The 19,140-nt window shown below is 46.3% G+C and overlaps 1 protein-coding gene across 5 annotated transcripts in view; it reads right to left on the bottom strand.

Moving 5' to 3' along the window:
- RASGRP3 (RAS guanyl releasing protein 3) overlaps nt 1-19,140 on the bottom strand; it is a 146,132-nt gene that overhangs the window by 44,862 nt on the left and 82,130 nt on the right. For all 5 annotated transcript variants that reach the window (XM_069954253.1, XM_069954251.1, XM_069954252.1 and 2 more), the window contains one exon: nt 3,847-3,924. In XM_069954253.1, the coding sequence (XP_069810354.1) occupies nt 3,847-3,924 (78 nt within the window). The remainder of the gene's footprint in view (nt 1-3,846; nt 3,925-19,140) is intronic.

Below are 19,140 nucleotides of genomic sequence, written 5' to 3'. Positions count from 1 at the left end.
CCAGTACTTATCAGCTGCTGTATGTCCTGCAGAAAGTGGTGAATTCTCTCCAGTCTTCCAGTACTTATCAGCTGCTGTATGTCCTGCAGAAAGTGGTGAATTCTCTCCAGTCTTCTAGTACTTATCAGCTGCTTTATGTCCTGCAGAAAGTGGTAAATTCTCTCCAGTATTCCAGTACTTATCAGATGCTGTATGTCATGCAGAAAAGTGGTGAATTCTCTCCAGTCTTCCAGTACTTATCAGATGCTGTATGTCCTGCAGAAAGTGAATTCTCTCCAGTCTTCTAGTACTTATCAGCTGCTGTATGTCCTGAAGAAAGTGGTGAATTCTCTCCAGTCTTCCAGTACTTATCAGATGCTGTATGTCCTGCAGAAAGTGGTGAATTCTCTCCAGTCTTCTAGTACTTATCAGCTGCTGTATGTCCTGCAGAAAGTGGTGAATTCTCTCCAGTCTTCCAGTACTTATCAGGTGCTGTATGTCCTGCAGAAAGTGGTGAATTCTCTCCAGTCTTCTAGTACTTATCAGCTGCTGTATGTCCTACAGAAGGTGGTGAATTCTCTCGTCTTCTAGTACTTATCAGCTGCTGTATGTACTACAGAAAGTGGTGAATTCTCTCCAGTCTTCCAGTACTTATCAGTAAAGATGATGGAACAGCTTTGTTCGAACTCCAACCATTGGATTTGAATGAAAAGCTGATGTTCGAGTTCGAACGAGCCTGAAAATTCCTGCTGTTCGATCATCTCTACTTATCAGCTGCTGTATGTCCTGCAGGAAGTAGTATATTCTCTCCACTCTTCCAGTACTTATCAGCTGCTGTATGTCCTGCAGGAAGTAGTATATTCTCTCCACTCTCCCAGTACTTATCAGCTGCTGTATGTCCTGCAAGAAGTGGTGTATACTCTCCAGTCTTCCAGTACTTATCAGCTGCTGTATGTCCTGCAAGAAGTGGTGTATACTCTCCAGTCTTCCAGTACTTATCAGCTGCTGTATGTCCTGCAGGAAGTAGTATATTCTCTCCACTCTCCCAGTACTTATCAGCTGCTGTATGTCCTGCAAGAAGTGGTGTATACTCTCCAGTCTTCCAGTGCTTATCAGCTGTTGTACAAATCTGTATAATTTTCTGACACTAGTTGGTTAGAAAACATTTTTTCCACTGGATTGCCGCTTTAAATGAGAGGTATTTTCAACATGAATAAATGCACAGCTGTTTTTTTCAGTTGTTCTCTTCAAAGCAAATATATAGAAGCGTCACTGTGAAAAAAAATCTAACTATAATAAAAAATAATAACTGTTACTAATTCTATTCTCAGCTCTGCAGCTTCCCAGGAGACAGTGCTCTGTGTTTTGTATAATGTATATAAATAGTGTTTACAGAGGTTATGGTACTGTGTGACAGGAGAGCTGACCGTACAATGCAAGCACCCCCAGGGTTCTCGGCTACTGAATGTGGACGCACAGCAGCTGTATACATGGGCAGTGAAGGGAGACACCTAGTAGCCATATGTATCAAGTTGATTTAAAAAAAAAAAATAAATTATAATACAGTGGTACCTTGGATTAAGAGCGTTCTGAAAGAAGAGCTCACAGTTTTTCAAAATAGTAACTTGGTGTAAGAGCATTGCTTTGGTGTAAGAGCTCCCTGTACTGGGTGGGAGGGGGAGTGGGGGAGGGGCATGGTCTGAATAGCGGGGTCTACAGCCCTGTACTCTGACCCAGGGAGTCTCCCTCACCTTCCAAATCATAGCAGATCCACTTCAGGCCGGGGCTTACATCAGGGGACAGGACTGTGGGGGTAATCTCTCCATAGCTGTAACCCCTCTCTCCCGGTACAGAGAGCTGCATGTATGTGCCCACATCTGCCCTGCTCATTCCTTCCTGCTCCCTGCAGTCTCTGTCAGCCCTTGTGTTTCCCATCCTCTCCATTACTGTACAGTAACTTATATATCACATATCCAGCTGCTGTGTTATCAGGGTTATACAGTTACTATACATTATATACCACATGCTGCTATACTGTACAGTAACTTATATATTACATATCCAGCTGCTGTGTTATCAGGGTTATACAGTTACTATACATTATATACCACATGCTGATTGCTATACTGTACAGTAACTTATATATCACATATCCAGCTGCTTCTGTGTTGTCAGGGTTATACAGTTACTATACATTATATACCACATGCTGCTATACTGTACAGTAACTTATATATTACATATCCAGCTGCTGTGTTATCAGGGTTATACAGTTACTATACATTATATACCACATGCTGATTGCTATACTGTACAGTAACTTATATATCACATATCCAGCTGCTGTGTTATCAGGGTTATACAGTTACTATACATTATATACCACATGCTGCTATACTGTACAGTAACTTTTATATCACATATCCAGCTGCTGTGTTATCAGGGTTATACAGTTACTATACATTATACACCACATGCTGCTATACTGTACAGTAACTTATATATCACATATCCAGCTGCTGCTGTGTTATCAGGGTTATACAGTTACTATACATTATATACCACATGCTGCTACACTGTACAATAACTTATATATCACATATCCAGCTGCTGTGTTATCAGGGTTATACAGCTACTATACATTATATACCACATGCTGATTGCTATACTGTACAGTAACTTATATATCACATATCCAGCTGCTGTGTTATCAGGGTTATACAGTTACTATACATTATACACCACATTCTGCTATACTGTACAGTAACTTATATATCACATATCCAGCTGCTGCTGTGTTATCAGAGTTATACAGTTACTATACATTATATACCACATGCTGCTATACTGTACAGTAACTTATATATCACATATCCAGCTGCTGCTGTGTTATCAGGGTTATACAGTTACTATACATTATATACCACATGCTGCTATACTGTACAGTAACTTATATATCACATATCCAGCTGCTGTGTTATCAGGGTTATACAGTTACTATACAGTATACACCACATGCTGCTATACTGTACAGTAACTTATATATCACATATCCAGCTGCTGTGTTATCAGGGTTATACAGTTACTATACATTATATACCACATGCTGCTATACTGTACAGTAACTTATATATCACATATCCAGCTGCTGTGTTATCAGGGTTATACAGTTACTATACAGTATACACCACATGCTGCTATACTGTACAGTAACTTATATATCACATATCCAGCTGCTGTGTTATCAGGGTTATACAGTTACTATACATTATACACCACATGCTGCTATACTGTACAGTAACTTATATATCACATATCCAGCTGCTGTGTTATCAGGGTTATACAGTTACTATACATTATACACCACATGCTGCTATACTGTACAGTAACTTATATATCACATATCCAGCTGCTGTGTTATCAGGGTTATACAGTTACTATACATTATACACCACATGCTGCTATACTGTACAGTAACTTATATATCACATATCCAGCTGCTTCTCATGGTTTCATCTCTTCTACATGTTATTCAGAATATTAATCAGTATATTTGGGGTGTGGAACCAATCGTCTGCAGATCAATGATTTCTTATGGGAAAATTTGCTTTGGTTTAAGAGTGGATTTGAAATACAAGCGCCGTCCCGGAACAAATTATGCTCATACTCGTAGGATATAGTATATAGTATACCGTATATAGCATACAGTATATAATATATAGCATACAGTATATAATATATAGCATACAGCATACAGTATATAGTATATAGCATATGGTATATAGCATACAGTATATAATATATAGCATACAGCATACAGTATATACATATTCTGTATCATCACATTCCATTCCTGAAGTTTCTTACCGATTTGGGATTTCGGGGCTCGAGCACCAGTGATAGTTTATAGATATCGTCTTCTGTGTGATATAAATCGAGTGATAACTGGAAAGGAAGTGAAGAGGTTGTTATAATAATATATAATATAATGTATCAGAGAGCCGAACATCAGAGAGAAGGAGGTCACAGCATTCTGCTGCAAGGACCTGGCAGCCGGCAGTGGTGTGTGGGGACTTACCTCTCCCCATGACGGCAGTGAGCAGCAGGACCAGCCTCAGGACCCCCCCCCAGGCTGCGGGACCTCCGAGTGTCCACGTCACGACCCGGCTGAGGGACCGGCCGCTGGGGTGGGACGCCGCTCTGGACACTGATTGGCTGAGCGGCCATCAGGCGGGACGTCATCACAGCTGGGGGGAAAATGTCTTCCAGCGGGGAAGGGGAGGGTAGAGGTGCGCTCCTACCTGTAATTTCCCTCCTGCCGGCTGCTGGAAATCTCCTTTAAGGTTTTGCATTGTCTAGAGATTTACAGCAGATTTACAATAATAACAAAGTCACTCTCTTCGTTATCTCTGCAATCCACTCCTCCCCTGCTACCTTATAACTGACTGCCACTCCTCCCCTGCTACCTTATAACTGACTGCCACTCCTCCCCTGCTACCTTATAACTGACTGCCACTCCTCCCCTGCTGCTTTATAACTGACTGCCGCTCCTCCCCTGCTGCTTTATAACTGACTGTCGCTCTTCCCCTGCTGCCTTATAACTGACTGCCACTCCTCCCCTGCTACCTTATAACTGACTGCCACTCCTCCCCTGCTACCTTATAACTGACTGCCACTCCTCCCCTGCTGCTTTATAACTGACTGCCGCTCCTCCCCTGCTGCTTTATAACTGACTGTCGCTCTTCCCCTGCTGCCTTATAACTGACTGCCACTCCTCCCCTGCAGCCTTATAACTGACTGCCACTCCTCCCCTGCTGCTTTATAACTGACTGCCGCTCCTCCCCTGCTGCTTTATAACTGACTGTCGCTCTTCCCCTGCTGCCTTATAACTGACTGCCACTCCTCCCCTTCAGCCTTATAACTGACTGCCACTCCTCCCCTGCAGCCTTATAACTGACTGCCACTCCTCCCCTGCTGCTTTATAACTGACTGCCACTCCTCCCCTGCTGCTTTATAACTGACTGCCACTCCTCCCCTGCTGCTTTATAACTGACTGCTGCTCTTCCCCTGCAGCCTTATAACTGACTGCCACTCCTCCCCCTGCAGCCTTATAACTGACTGCCACTCTTCCCCTGCAGCCTTATAACTGACTGCCGTTCATACCCTGCAGCCTTATAACTGACTGCCACTCCTCCCCTGCAGCCTTATAACTGACTGCCGCTCCTCCCCTTGTGCCTTATAACTGACTGGTGTGGTAGAGAAAAGGTAGTATGCTAGTATAATAGCAGAATGGTAGTATAATGGGGGTATGGTGGTATAATAGCAGAATGGTAGTATAATGGGGGTATGGTGATATAATAGTAGTATGGTAGTATAATGGTGGAATGGTAGTATATAGTAGTATGGTAGTATAATGGTAGTATATAGTAGTATGGTAGTATAATGGTAGTATAATGGTGGAATGGCAGTATAATAGTAGTATGGTAGTATAATAGTAGTATGGTAGTATAATAGTAGTATGGTAGTATAATGGTGGAATGGTAGTATAATAGTAGTATGGTAGTATAATGGTGGTATGGTAGTATAATAGTAGTATGGTAGCATAATAGTAGTATGGTAGTATAATGGTGGAATGGTAGTATAATGGTAGTATGGTAGTATAATAGTAGTATGGTAGTATAATGGTGGAATGGTAGTATAATAGTAGTATGGTAGTATAATAGTAGTATGGTAGTATAATGGTGGAATGGTAGTATAATAGTAGTATGGTAGTATAATGGTAGTATGGTAGTATAATGGTGGAATGGTAGTATAATGGTAGTATGGTAGTATAATGGTGGTATGGTAGTATAACGGTAGTATGGTAGTATGGTAGTATAATGGTAGTATGGTAGTATAATAGTAGTATGGTAGTATAATGGTAGTATGGTAGTATAACGGTAGTATGGTAGTATGGTAGTATAATGGTAGTATGGTAGTATAATAATAGTATGGTAGTATAATGGTAGTATGGTAGTATAATGGTGGAATGGTAGTATAATGGTGGAATGGTAGTATAATGGTAGTATGGTAGTATAATGGTGGAATGGTAGTATAATGGTAGTATAATGGTGGTATGGTAGTATAACGGTAGTATGGTAGTATATTGGTGGAATGGTAGTATAATGGTAGTATGGTAGTATAATAGTAGTATGGTAGTATAATGGTAGTATGGTAGTATAATAGTAGTATGGTAGTATAATGGTAGTATGGTAGTATAATGGTAGTATGGTAGTATAATGGTAGTATGGTAGTATAATAGTAGTATGGTAGTATAATGGTAGTATGGTAGTATAATAGTAGTATGGTAGTATAATGGTAGTATGGTAGTATAATGGTAGTATGGTAGTATAATGGTGGTATGGTAGTATAACGGTAGTATGGTAGTATATTGGTGGAATGGTAGTATAATGGTGGTATGGTAGTGTGGCGTCCCAGGCACCTTGCATTCAGCATTTTTTTAGTTTCGCCACTAGGTGTCAGTGTTATTTCTAAGTCTTGTTATTTCATGCACAGCTGAAGTTAGGAATGGGATAATGTTATTGTTGTACCATGTGATCAGTGCTGACCTATAGGAGGTGCTTCTCTTCTTCTGCCTACCCCTGCTCTCCACACTAGTGATGGGAAATCTAGTTAGTTTTGGTGATTAGTTCATTTAGTTGCGTATTTCTCTGGATTCTGCTGAGAAGATATTGATCAGTTCTGGTTCATTACACAGAAGCTCCGGCTCCTAGGAGGAGTTATAGTCTTGTTAAAATGATCAGATATAGTTAATACATCTGATCATTATAAAACAAACTTTTGTTAAAGGGGTACTCTGGAGAAAATACATTCAAAAGTTATTTATTCAAGTTAGTCATTTCCTTTTTTTTCTTTTTTAAATATTCAAGCCTCCCAGTACTTATCAGCTGCTGTATGTCCCACAGAATGTCATGTTGCAAGGAGCTCTGTGTCAGACTGGGAAGATTACATGACTTCATGTGGGGCATACAGCAACTGATAAGTACTGGAAAGCTTACTTTTTTAAAAAAATGTTTAACTTTCATCATTCTCCAGTTCTCTCACTTGCCAGAGCAATATCAGAAAGCTGAGCTGTGATTGGCTGCTATGGGGGCAAAGAAAACCTTCCTCTAAAACAGCCTGCTGATTCTCCAGCCATATCCTATGAGGAGCTGATAGAGAGGGGTCATGTGACCTGGGAACTAGATGAACTAGATGAACTGCTGAAGGAAATGGTTCGGAGAGGGAATCAGGAATCAGGTCCAGTTCAATGTGATGTATGTGACTGAGCCCAGCACTGCCCCCTGTGGTAGTGTAGAGTACTGACTCATAATGAATGTGTATGAGGGAGCTGAGAAGCAGATCAGCAGCCGCCATTGTGAGTACAGAACAGGAGCCGGGGGGTAAAGATTTTAGCTACAGGACTGATCTTCTAGGCTCCAGGAGGCCGATCTAATCCCAGAGACAGGTGAGGGACATGAACCACACATAGGAACTGTCTCTCTCTCATACACACATATGGGCTGTGTCTGTCTACTGTGCAATCTCAATGTTATTGATGTTATTACTATTATATTTGTATGTGATGTGTGCGGTCTAGTGTTTTACAGCATCAGGAGCTATAGAGCAAGTGTGAGAGCAGGGAGCTTGTTTCCTGGAGCTGGATAAGGGATCACTGGCTCCTCCCACTATGAGGGATCACTGGCTCCTCCCACTATGAGGGATCACTGGCTCCTCCCACTATGAGGGATCGTTGACTCCTCCCACTATGAGGGATCACTGGCTCCTCCCACTATGAGGGATCACTGGCTCCTCCCACTATGAGGGATCACTGGCTCCTCCCACTATGATGGATCACTGGCTCCTCCCACTATGAGGGATCACTGGCTCCTCCCACTATGATGGATCACTGGCTCCTCCCACTATGAGGGATCACTGGCTCCTCCCACTATGATGGATCACTGGCTCCTCCCACTATGATGGATCACTGGCTCCTCCCACTATGAGGGATCACTGGCTCCTCCCACTATGATGGATCACTGGCTCCTCCCACTATGAGGGATCACTGGCTCCTCACACTTTCTGTTTACTTCATAATGAACTAATCTCTTTCAGGATGGTGAACTAGATGAACTAGTCACTCCTGAACTACCCATCACTAGTCCACACACACTCACCCTGTAAGAGGTGAGCAGAGCAGTCTGGTCTGAGACAGGTGAGTGTGCAAATGCAGCAGGAGACGACTGGTTCTTGTAGTACTTATATATATTTATTATGCAGTGCTGAGCACTTTAAGGGAGAAGAGTCCAGAACATCCAAACCCACACTGTGAACCAGTCTAAAAACTGCAATGTATGTATACAGCACATACTGGTATACTGGGCTGTATACACTACATACTGGCGGCGTATACTGGGCTGTATACACTACATCACAGCGGCATATACTGGGCTGTATACACTACATACTGGCGGCATATACTGGGCTGTATACACTACATACTGGTATACTGGGCTGTATACACTACATACTGGCGGCGTATACTGGGCTGTATACACTACATACTGGTATACTGGGCTGTATACACTACATACTGGCGGCGTATACTGGGCTGTATACACTACATCACAGTGGCATATACTGGGCTGTATACACTACATACTGGCGGCGTATACTGGGCTGTATACACTACATACTGGTATACTGGGCTGTATACACTACATACTGGCGGCGTATACTGGGCTGTATACACTACATACTGGCGGCATATACTGGGCTGTATACACTACATACTGGCGGCGTATACTGGGCTGTATACACTACATACTGGTATACTGGGCTGTATACACTACATACTGGCGGCGTATACTGGGCTGTATACACTACATACTGGTATACTGGGCTGTATACACTACATACTGGCGGCGTATACTGGGCTGTATACACTACATACTGGCGGCATATACTGGGCTGTATACACTACATACTGGCGGCATATACTGGGCTGTATACACTACATACTGGCGGCATATACTGGGCTGTATACACTACATACTGGCGGCGTATACTGGGCTGTATACACTACATACTGGCGGCGTATACTGGGCTGTATACACTACATACTGGTATATTGGGCTGTATACACTACATACTGGCGGCATATACTGGGCTGTATACACTACATACTGGCAGCATATACTGGGCTGTATACACTACATCACAGCGGCATATACTGGGCTGTATACACTACATCACAGCGGCGTTTACTGGGCTGTATACACTACATACTGGCGGCGTATACTGGGCTGTATACACTACATACTGGCGGCATATACTGGGCTGTATACACTACATACTGGCGGCGTATACTGGGCTGTATACACTACATCACAGCGGCATATACTGGGCTGTATACACTACATCACAGCGGCATATACTGGGCTGTATACACTACATACTGGCGGCATATACTGGGCTGTATACACTACATCCCTGCGGCGTATACTGGGCTGTATACACTACATACTGGCGGCTTATACTGGGCTGTATACACTACATCCCAGAGGCGTATACTGGGCTGTATACACATCACAGCGGCGTATACTGGGCTGTATACACTACATCCCGGCGGCATATACTGGGCTGTATACACTACATCGCAGTGGCGTATACTGGGCTGTATACACTACATCGCAGCAGCGTATACTGGGCTGTATACACTACATCACAGCGGCGTATACTGGGCTGTATACACTACATCCCGGCGGCGTATACTGGGCTGTATACACTACATCACAGCGGCGTATACTGGGCTGTATACAGCACATACTGGTATACTGGGCTGTATACATTACATCGTGGCGGCATACACTGGGCTGTATACACTACATCTCGGCGGCGTATACTGGGCTGTATACACTACATCGCAGCGGCATATACTGGGCTGTATACACTACATCGCAGCGGCGTATACTGGGCTGTATACACTACATCGCAGCGGCGTATACTGGGCTGTATACACTACATCCCAGCGGCATATACTGGGCTGTATACACTACATCACAGTGGCGTATACTGGGCTGTATACACTACATCGCAGCGGCGTATACTGGGCTGTATACACTACATCCCGGCGGCATATACTGGGCTGTATACACTACATCACAGTGGCGCATACTGGGCTGTATACACTACATCGCAGTGGCGTATACACTACATTGCAGTGGCATATACTGGGCTGTATACACTACATCACAGCGGCGTATACTGGGCTGTATACACTACATCATAGCGGCGTATACTGGGCTGCATACACTACATCCCAGCGGCATATACTGGGCTGTATACAGTACATACTGGCGGCGTATACTGGGCTGTATACAGTACATACTGGCGGCGTATACTGGGCTGTATACACTACATACCGGCGGCATATACTGGGCTGTATACACTACATCACAGTGGCATATACTGGGTTGTATACACTACATCACAGCGGCATATACTGGGCTGTATACACTACATCACAGCGGCATATACTGGGCTGTATACACTACATCGCAGCAGCATATACTGGGCTGTATACAGTACATACTGGCGGCGTATACTGGGCTGTATACAGTACCTACTGGCGGCGTATACTGGGATGTATAGACTACATCGCAGCGGCGTATACTGGGCTGTATACACTACATCGCAGCGGCATATACTGGGCTGTATACACTACATCCCGGCGGCATATACTGGGCTGTATACACTACATCACAGTGGCGTATACTGGGCTGTATACACTACATCGCAGTGGCGTATACACTACATTGCAGTGGCATATACTGGGCTGTATACACTACATTGCAGTGGCGTATACTAGGCTGTATACACTACATCGCAGTGGCGTATACTAGGCTGTATACACTACATCCCGGCGGCGTATACTGGGCTGTATACACTACATACAGGTGGCGTATACTGAGCTGTATACACTACATCCCGGCGGCGTATACTGGGCGTGCACTGGCTTCCTGTGACAACATCCCAAGGCCCGGCTGTATCTCGGCCATCCACCACCGGAATGGTGTCACACTACAACACCTAGCAAGTGACCGGCCGCTCCTTCGACCAACAGCACCAGGGGTACACCACAGAACTGGCGTCACAAACAGGATACAAGCCTTGTTGCTGACTACTACTGCTACGCTAAGGAACTGTGTACGGTGTGTGTTTCACTGTCAGAATTGTGTGCTTATTACTGTCATTGCCAGTCACCAAAGACTCACTATTGCACCACCTATTGCCCTGAAGATAAGTGCCCCAACACAAGTCATCCTAGCTGTGTTCATAAAAGTTATCTCCGAGACCATGGGAGCCCCGTTGGTCAGCTAACTCCATGGAGAAGCCGCCATGCCCTGCGGCTCCTCTCCTCGCTCTCCCTGCTCCAGCACAGCCACTGCGACCACAGGCTACACTGCTGCCTACATGGGAAGGGATACCCAGAGGTGAGGGACACTTCTTTAAGATCTGGGACCCTGATCGAGAGAGTGAGCCATTCTCAGAATTTTCATTATGATCAACCACGTCCTGGTGAGAAACCCTTGGAAAGACGCAGAGCCACCGTGCTGTCATTCGACAAAGAGAAAGGATTGGGGATGGTCCAGGACTCTTACACTGGTGAGCAGATACGTGACTCGTCGGGCCGTAAAAGGTGATATCTTCCTGCCACTCGCCATAGCCTGAAGGAAGGTGAGATTGTGGAGTATACCCCGTATACCTTTGAAAGAGTCAGATGGGCTGCTGTGATTACAAGAACTCAATTCTACATACAAGTACTACTGCACAACTGCATTACAGGACGGGAACGAGACCTGTCATCACAGGAAAGCTCTGGAGGAACAAGTTGCTGTGGCTACAACATCTAGACCCAAAGCTCCATCACCAACCAGATGAAATGTCAGGCGGAAACCCACTGCTGCCTCTCCTGCTACAGCTGTCACAGAGGTCTGCACTGTGTCCCAGGTACAGTCTCAGGTCACTTATAATGTTGCTGTGACCACCACTCCTGCACCTGTTACTACTACAGCTTCTACCATGACCAAAGCAAACTCCTCCTTGCCGATTCTCTTGGATCTCTCAGCAGCGTTTGACACTGTGGACTACCAGCTCCTCCTCTCCTTGCTCAGCTCTCTTGGTCTTAAGGACTCTGTTCTCTCTTGGTTCTCTTCCTACCTCTCCGACCGCTCCTTTACTGTATCCCTCTCGGGCTCTACTTCTTCTCCCTTACCTCTCTCTGTTGGAGTTCCCCAGGGATCAGTCCTGGGTCCCCTCCTCTTCTCCCTCTATACGGCCCCCATCGGACAGACCATCAGCAGGTTTGGTTTCCAATACCATCTTTATGCTGATGACACCCAGTTATACACTTCTTCCTGTGACGTCTCCCCTGCCTTCCTGCAAAATACAAGTGACTGTCTATCCGCTCTCTCTAACACTATGACCTCTCTGTTCCTCAAACTTAATCTCTCTAAAACGGAACTTCTTGTATTTCCTCCCTCTAACAAACCTAAACCCGACATCTCCCTCTCAGTCTGTGGTACTAGCATAACTCCTGTGCATCAGGCTCGATGTCTGGGGGTTATGCTGGACTCTGATCTATCCTTCACTCCCTATATCCAAGCTCGATGTCTGGGGGTTATGCTAGACTCCGATCTATCCTTCACTCCCTATATACAAGCTCGATGTCTGGGGGTTATGCTAGACTCTGATCTATCCTTCACTCCCTATATACAAGCTCGATGTCTGGGGGTTATGCTAGACTCTGATCTATCCTTCACTCCCTATATACAAGCTCGATGTCTGGGGGTTATGCTAGACTCCGATCTATCCTTCACTCCCTATATACAAGCTCGATGTCTGGGGGTTATGCTAGACTCCGATCTATCCTTCACTCCCTATATACAAGCTCGATGTCTGGGGGTTATGCTAGACTCCGATCTATCCTTCACTCCCTATATCCAAGCTCGATGTCTGGGGGTTATGCTAGACTCTGATCTATCCTTCACTCCCTATATACAAGCTCGATGTCTGGGGGTTATGCTGGACTCCGATCTATCCTTCACTCCCTATATACAAGCTCGATGTCTGGGGGTTATGCTAGACTCCGATCTATCCTTCACTCCCTATATACAAGCTCGATGTCTGGGGGTTATGCTAGACTCCGATCTATCCTTTACTCCCTATATCCAAGCTCATAAACGCTCCTGTCACCTTCATCTCAAAAACATCTCCAGAATCCGCCCATTTCTCACCGCTGACACCGCTCAGACTCTGACTGTCGCCCTGATCCATTCCTGTCTAGACTACTGTAACTCCCTACTAATCGCTCTTCCTTTCTCTAAGCTCTCCCCTCTCCAGTCTATCCTGAACGCAGCAGCCAGGCTCATCTTCCTCTTCAGCCGTTATACCGACGTCTCCCCTCTGTGCCAGTCACTGCATTGGTTACCCATTAAATATAGAACACAGTTCAAACTCCTCACCCTCACCCATAAAGCTCTCCACAACTCTGCCCCCCATACATCTCCTCCCTCATCTCCACAACTCTGCCCCCCATACATCTCCTCCCTCATCTCCACAACTCTGCCCTCCATACATCTCCTCCCTCATCTCCACCTACCATCCTTCCCGTGCTCTGCGCTCTGCAAATGACCTCACACTAACCTCTTCTATAATCACAACCTCTCACTCCCGCCTCCAAGACTTCTCTCGTGCTGCACCAGTTCTCTGGAACGCCCTACCCAAAGACCTCAGACTTATTTCCAACATCCCCAGTTTTAAGCGCCCCCTATAGACCCATCTCTTCAGGCGTGTTTATAACATTTCGTAATCTCGTCTCCCTTCGCTCTCCCCTCTCCATCCTCTCTATAACTTCTTTGGTGCTAGTTACACTGTCCTTGTTATCTGAGCTCAGAAAATGGCTTGTGACTGTCTCGCCCAGTCACCTATAGGCACTTAGAGATTCCATGTACAATGACTGGAACATTGACAAATAAAGCACTTGTTGCCTCTCGTGTTACTCCCAGTCCTCCTAGTCTGTAAGCTCCTATGTCCCCCCAGTCCTCCTAGTCTGTACGCTCTCGTGTTACTCCCAGTCCTCCTAGTCTGTAAGCTCCTATGTCCCCCCAGTCCTCCTAGTCTGTACGCTCTTGTGTCCCCCCAGTCCTCCTAGTCTGTACGCTCTTGTGTCCCCCCCAGTCCTCCTAGTCTGTACGCTCTCGTGTTACTCCCAGTCCTCCTAGTCTGTAAGCTCCTATGTCCCCCCAGTCCTCCTAGTCTGTACGCTCTCGTGTTACTCCCAGTCCTCCTAGTCTGTACGCTCTCGTTTTACTCCCAGTCCTCCTAGTCTGTACGCTCTCGTGTTACTCCCAGTCCTCCTAGTCTGTACGCTCTCGTGTTACTCCCAGTCCTCCTAGTCTGTACGCTGTTGTGTTACTCCCAGTCCTCCCAGTCTGTACGCTCTTGTGTTACTCCCAGTCCTCCTAGTCTGTACGCTCTCGTGTTACTCCCAGTCCTCCTAGTCTGTACGCTCTTGTGTCCCCCCAGTCCTCCTAGTCTGTACGCTCTTGTGTTACTCCCAGTCATCCTAGTCTGTACGCTCTCGTGTTACTCCCAGTCCTCCTAGTCTGTACGCTCTCGTGTTACTCCCAGTCCTCCTAGTCTGTACGCTCTCGTGTTACTCCCAGTCCTCCTAGTCTGTACGCTGTTGTGTTACTCCCAGTCCTCCTAGTCTGTACGCTCTTGTGTTACTTCCAGTCCTCCTAGTCTGTACGCTCTTGTGTTACTCCCAGTCCTCCTAGTCTGTACGCTCTTGTGTCCCCCCCAGTCCTCCTAGTCTGTACGCTCTTGTGTCCCCCCCAGTCCTCCTAGTCTGTACGCTCTCGTGTCCCCCCCCAGTCCTCCTAGTCTGTACGCTCTCGTGTTACTCCCAGTCCTCCTAGTCTGTACGCTCTCGTGTTACTCCCAGTCCTCCTAGTCTGTACGCTCTCGTGTTACTCCCAGTCCTCCTAGTCTGTACGCTCTCGTGTTACTCCCAGTCCTCCTAGTCTGTACGCTCTTGTGTTACTCCCAGTCCTCCTAGTCTGTACGCTCTCGTGTTACTCCCAGTCCTCCTAGTCTGTACGCTCTCGTGTTACTCCCAGTCCTCCTAGTCTGTACGCTCTTGTGTCCCCCCCAGTCCTCCTAGTCTGTACGCTCTCGTGTTACTCCCAGTCCTCCTAGTCTGTACGCTCTCGTGTTACTCCCAGTCCTCCTAGTCTGTACGCTCTTGTGTCACCCCCCAGTCCTCCTAGTCTGTACGCTCTTGTGTTACTCCCAGTCATCCTAGTCTGTAAGCTCCTATGTCCCCCCAGTCCTCCTAGTCTGTACGCTCTCGTGTTACTCCCAGTCCTCCTAGTCTGTACGCTCTCGTTTTACTCCCAGTCCTCCTAGTCTGTACGCTCTCGTGTTACTCCCAGTCCTCCTAGTCTGTACGCTCTCGTGTTACTCCCAGTCCTCCTAGTCTGTACGCTGTTGTGTTACTCCCAGTCCTCCCAGTCTGTACGCTCTTGTGTTACTCCCAGTCCTCCTAGTCTGTACGCTCTTGTGTTACTCCCAGTCCTCCTAGTCTGTACGCTCTCGTGTTACTCCCAGTCCTCCTAGTCTGTACGCTCTTGTGTCCCCCCAGTCCTCCTAGTCTGTACGCTCTTGTGTTACTCCCAGTCATCCTAGTCTGTACGCTCTCGTGTTACTCCCAGTCCTCCTAGTCTGTACGCTCTCGTGTTACTCCCAGTCCTCCTAGTCTGTACGCTCTCGTGTTACTCCCAGTCCTCCTAGTCTGTACGCTGTTGTGTTACTCCCAGTCCTCCTAGTCTGTACGCTCTTGTGTTACTTCCAGTCCTCCTAGTCTGTACGCTCTTGTGTTACTCCCAGTCCTCCTAGTCTGTACGCTCTCGTGTTACTCCCAGTCCTCCTAGTCTGTACGCTCTTGTGTCACCCCCCAGTCCTCCTAGTCTGTACGCTCTTGTGTTACTCCCAGTCATCCTAGTCTGTAAGCTCCTATGTCCCCCCAGTCCTCCTAGTCTGTACGCTCTTGAGAGCAGGTCACTGTCATTGTATAATTTAATATATAACCTGTAATGTATTTATATATTTAAATATGCACTGCGGAATCTGTTGGCGCTATACAAATAAATATTATTATTATATTATTATTATGACCGAAGAGTGCGTCTGTTGCTGCAAAAGGTTCGGATCACGACGACTGCTTCCAGCACAGCCGAGGAAGAAGCCTACCAGGCTGGCCCCTCAATGCTCTCAAACCTTCTAAAGAGTGTCCCCCAAAGGAATACTGAAGAGGACGCTATGCTGTCCAGTGGGGAGTTTGGCTGAGCTGCTCTGTTGAGCCATGTTGGCTCCTACATTTTTGTGTGTCCCCATTTGCAACGCACCTGTTCAAGATCCTGCACCCGGCCTAGCCGTGATTCCCCTTTCCTTTTTCCCCTTTCTTGTAAGAACAGAGCTTCACTGCTCCCTGTTTTTACAGAACTGACGCATCATAGCACCATTAAGGGTATACAAAGACAGATGCATCCAGTACTACAGTTTTATTGTGGTCGATTGTACTATTGCCCAAGGCAAAAATTTTATATGTGTGCACTTAAAGTATTTCTAGTATATATTGCATTTTATAACCCATGCTGTGCCTTAACAAAGGTCCAGTCTTTTTATCAAGGTGTTACGCCGTGGAAGGCTTTTCTCAAGTGGGGGAGTATGTGGTGTCCCACTATGGGTGTTGAAGTTGTATACACCCTTTGCAAAAGTCTGTACTTATTGTGTTATTATGGTGATGAAAGTAGTACTTAAGTTCATCGCTAGATGTCGCTATATTATGTATATGGAAGCTGCACAGCTGAAGGGTTATTGTTTTTATGTGTCACCAGAATCTGTAGACCAGTAGGAGTTCTGCTTTCTTCTTTCCGATCATCTCCCTCCTGTCTTCCTCTGTTGCACTCTTTCACCCACTCACAGTGCACCTTACACACTAGAGAGGAAGTAAGTCACATGGGTGGAGGAAAAGCAGACTCTTTCGTTCTGGATGCTGTGGAGAAAGGACACGAGACAGATAGCTCTCTCTCTTATCTGGGCCCTGGCCATCTGCCATGTCCCTGTACCCCAAAGTCAGTCTTAGTACCCCACATGGGAACCCTCTCACAACTTCTTCACTAGTAACACTCCAAAGCACTATGTAGTGTTAAAACCTCTTGAGAGGACTAGCCAGAGACACCCTCAACCCACGTCATGGACAAGGAGAAGTCACAGCGCAGGACATTATCCACAACAGAGCCAAAGAGCCAGGAACTGCTCCGGACAAAGCAAAGTTGCAGTAAGCCAAGGAACTCCGTCTCGCAGCGCGGGTGTAAGCAGGGAACCCTTAGCATTCTGCTCATCCCAGGTAACAAGGTCTGGGGCCTGTGTCACTAATTAGGAAGGTTCAGCCAAGTCTAGTGGGCATAAGGTGGTGTGACGACTAAGTCAATACACGGCACAGGTGTTCTTCTTCTTCTTCTTCTTACAAGTATTCTACCTCATCCTCAAACATCCCGGCAGAGCACAGTACTACATGGGTTGAGACTCTCACGGCATCCTCCTCTCTGCTACTCTACTTCTTGTATCACTCAGCACAACTCAACCAACACGACTATCTCCTACACCAGTGCTTCTCAATTCCAGTCCTCAGGCCTCACCAACAGGTCATGTTTTGAGGATTTCCAATACAAAGACACCTGTGATAATACCTGATGCACGGAGTGTAAATATAATCACCTGTGAAATACTAAGGAAATCCTGAAAACATGTCCTGTTGGTGAGGCCTGAGGACTGGAATTGAGAAGCACTGTCCCACACTGCACTTGTCCTACGGATCTGGTTTTTCTATTGTCGAGTGTTTATTGGAAACTTTGTCAAGTGTCTCAGAGACTTTAACTAAAGTAACCTTATATTGTTGAACCTGTATTACCTGCTGCACATTTACAAATAGTAAACCAACTCAACTATATCCAGAGACTCTGTGATTATTCGCCACCACCGACACAGCACACACCGCAACCTTGGGAAATTTTCCCCTTTCTGTGGGACCCTCCCTATGCGGGAGGGTCATTACACCGCTCTGGACATCTGTGACATAATCCCAAGGCACCCCGTAGCAACCTGGCAGGACACCGACCACAGGGGAAAAGGGTACAACCGGTCTTAGAAAATAAAAGCAGGCGTGCCATCACACCTGTGTGCCCACCAGGCACTGGCGTCACGTGACAACATCCCAAGGCCCGGCTGTATCTTGGCCATCCACCACCGGAGTGGTGTCACACTACAACACCTAGCAAGTGACCGGACGCTCCTCCGACCAACACCACCGGGGGTACACCACATATACACTACATCCCGGCGGCATATACTGGGCTGTATACACTACATCCCAGCGGCGTATACTGGGCTGTATACACTACATCCCGGCGGCATAAACTGGGCTGTATACACTACATCCCGGAGACGTATACTGGGCTGTATACACTACATCCCAGAGGCGTATACTGGGCTGTATACAATACATCCCAGAGGCGTATACTGGGCTGTATACACTACATCACAGATGCGTATACTGGGCTGTATGCACTACATCCTGGCGGTGTATACTGGGCTGTATACACTACATCCCTGAGGCGTATACTGGGCTGTATACACTACATACTGGCGGCGTATACTGGGCTGTATACACTACATCCCAGAGGCGTATACTGGGCTGTATACACTACATCCCAGAGGCGTATACTGGGCTGTATACACTACATCCTGGCGGTGTAAACTGGGCTGTATACACTACATCCCGGCGGTGTATACTGGGCTGTATACACTACATACTGGCGGCATATACTGGGCTGTATACACTACATCCCAGCAGTGTATACTGGGCTGTATACACTACATACCGGCTGCGTATACTGGGCTGTATACACTACATACCGGCTGCGTATACTGGGCTGTATACGCTACATACTGGCTGCGTATACTGGGCTGTATACACTACATCCCGGGGGCATA

This window comes from Dendropsophus ebraccatus, chromosome 15, assembly GCF_027789765.1.
Source record: "Dendropsophus ebraccatus isolate aDenEbr1 chromosome 15, aDenEbr1.pat, whole genome shotgun sequence".
Lineage (NCBI taxonomy): Eukaryota > Metazoa > Chordata > Amphibia > Anura > Hylidae > Dendropsophus > Dendropsophus ebraccatus.
This window is presented reverse-complemented; position numbering and strand designations above follow the sequence as displayed.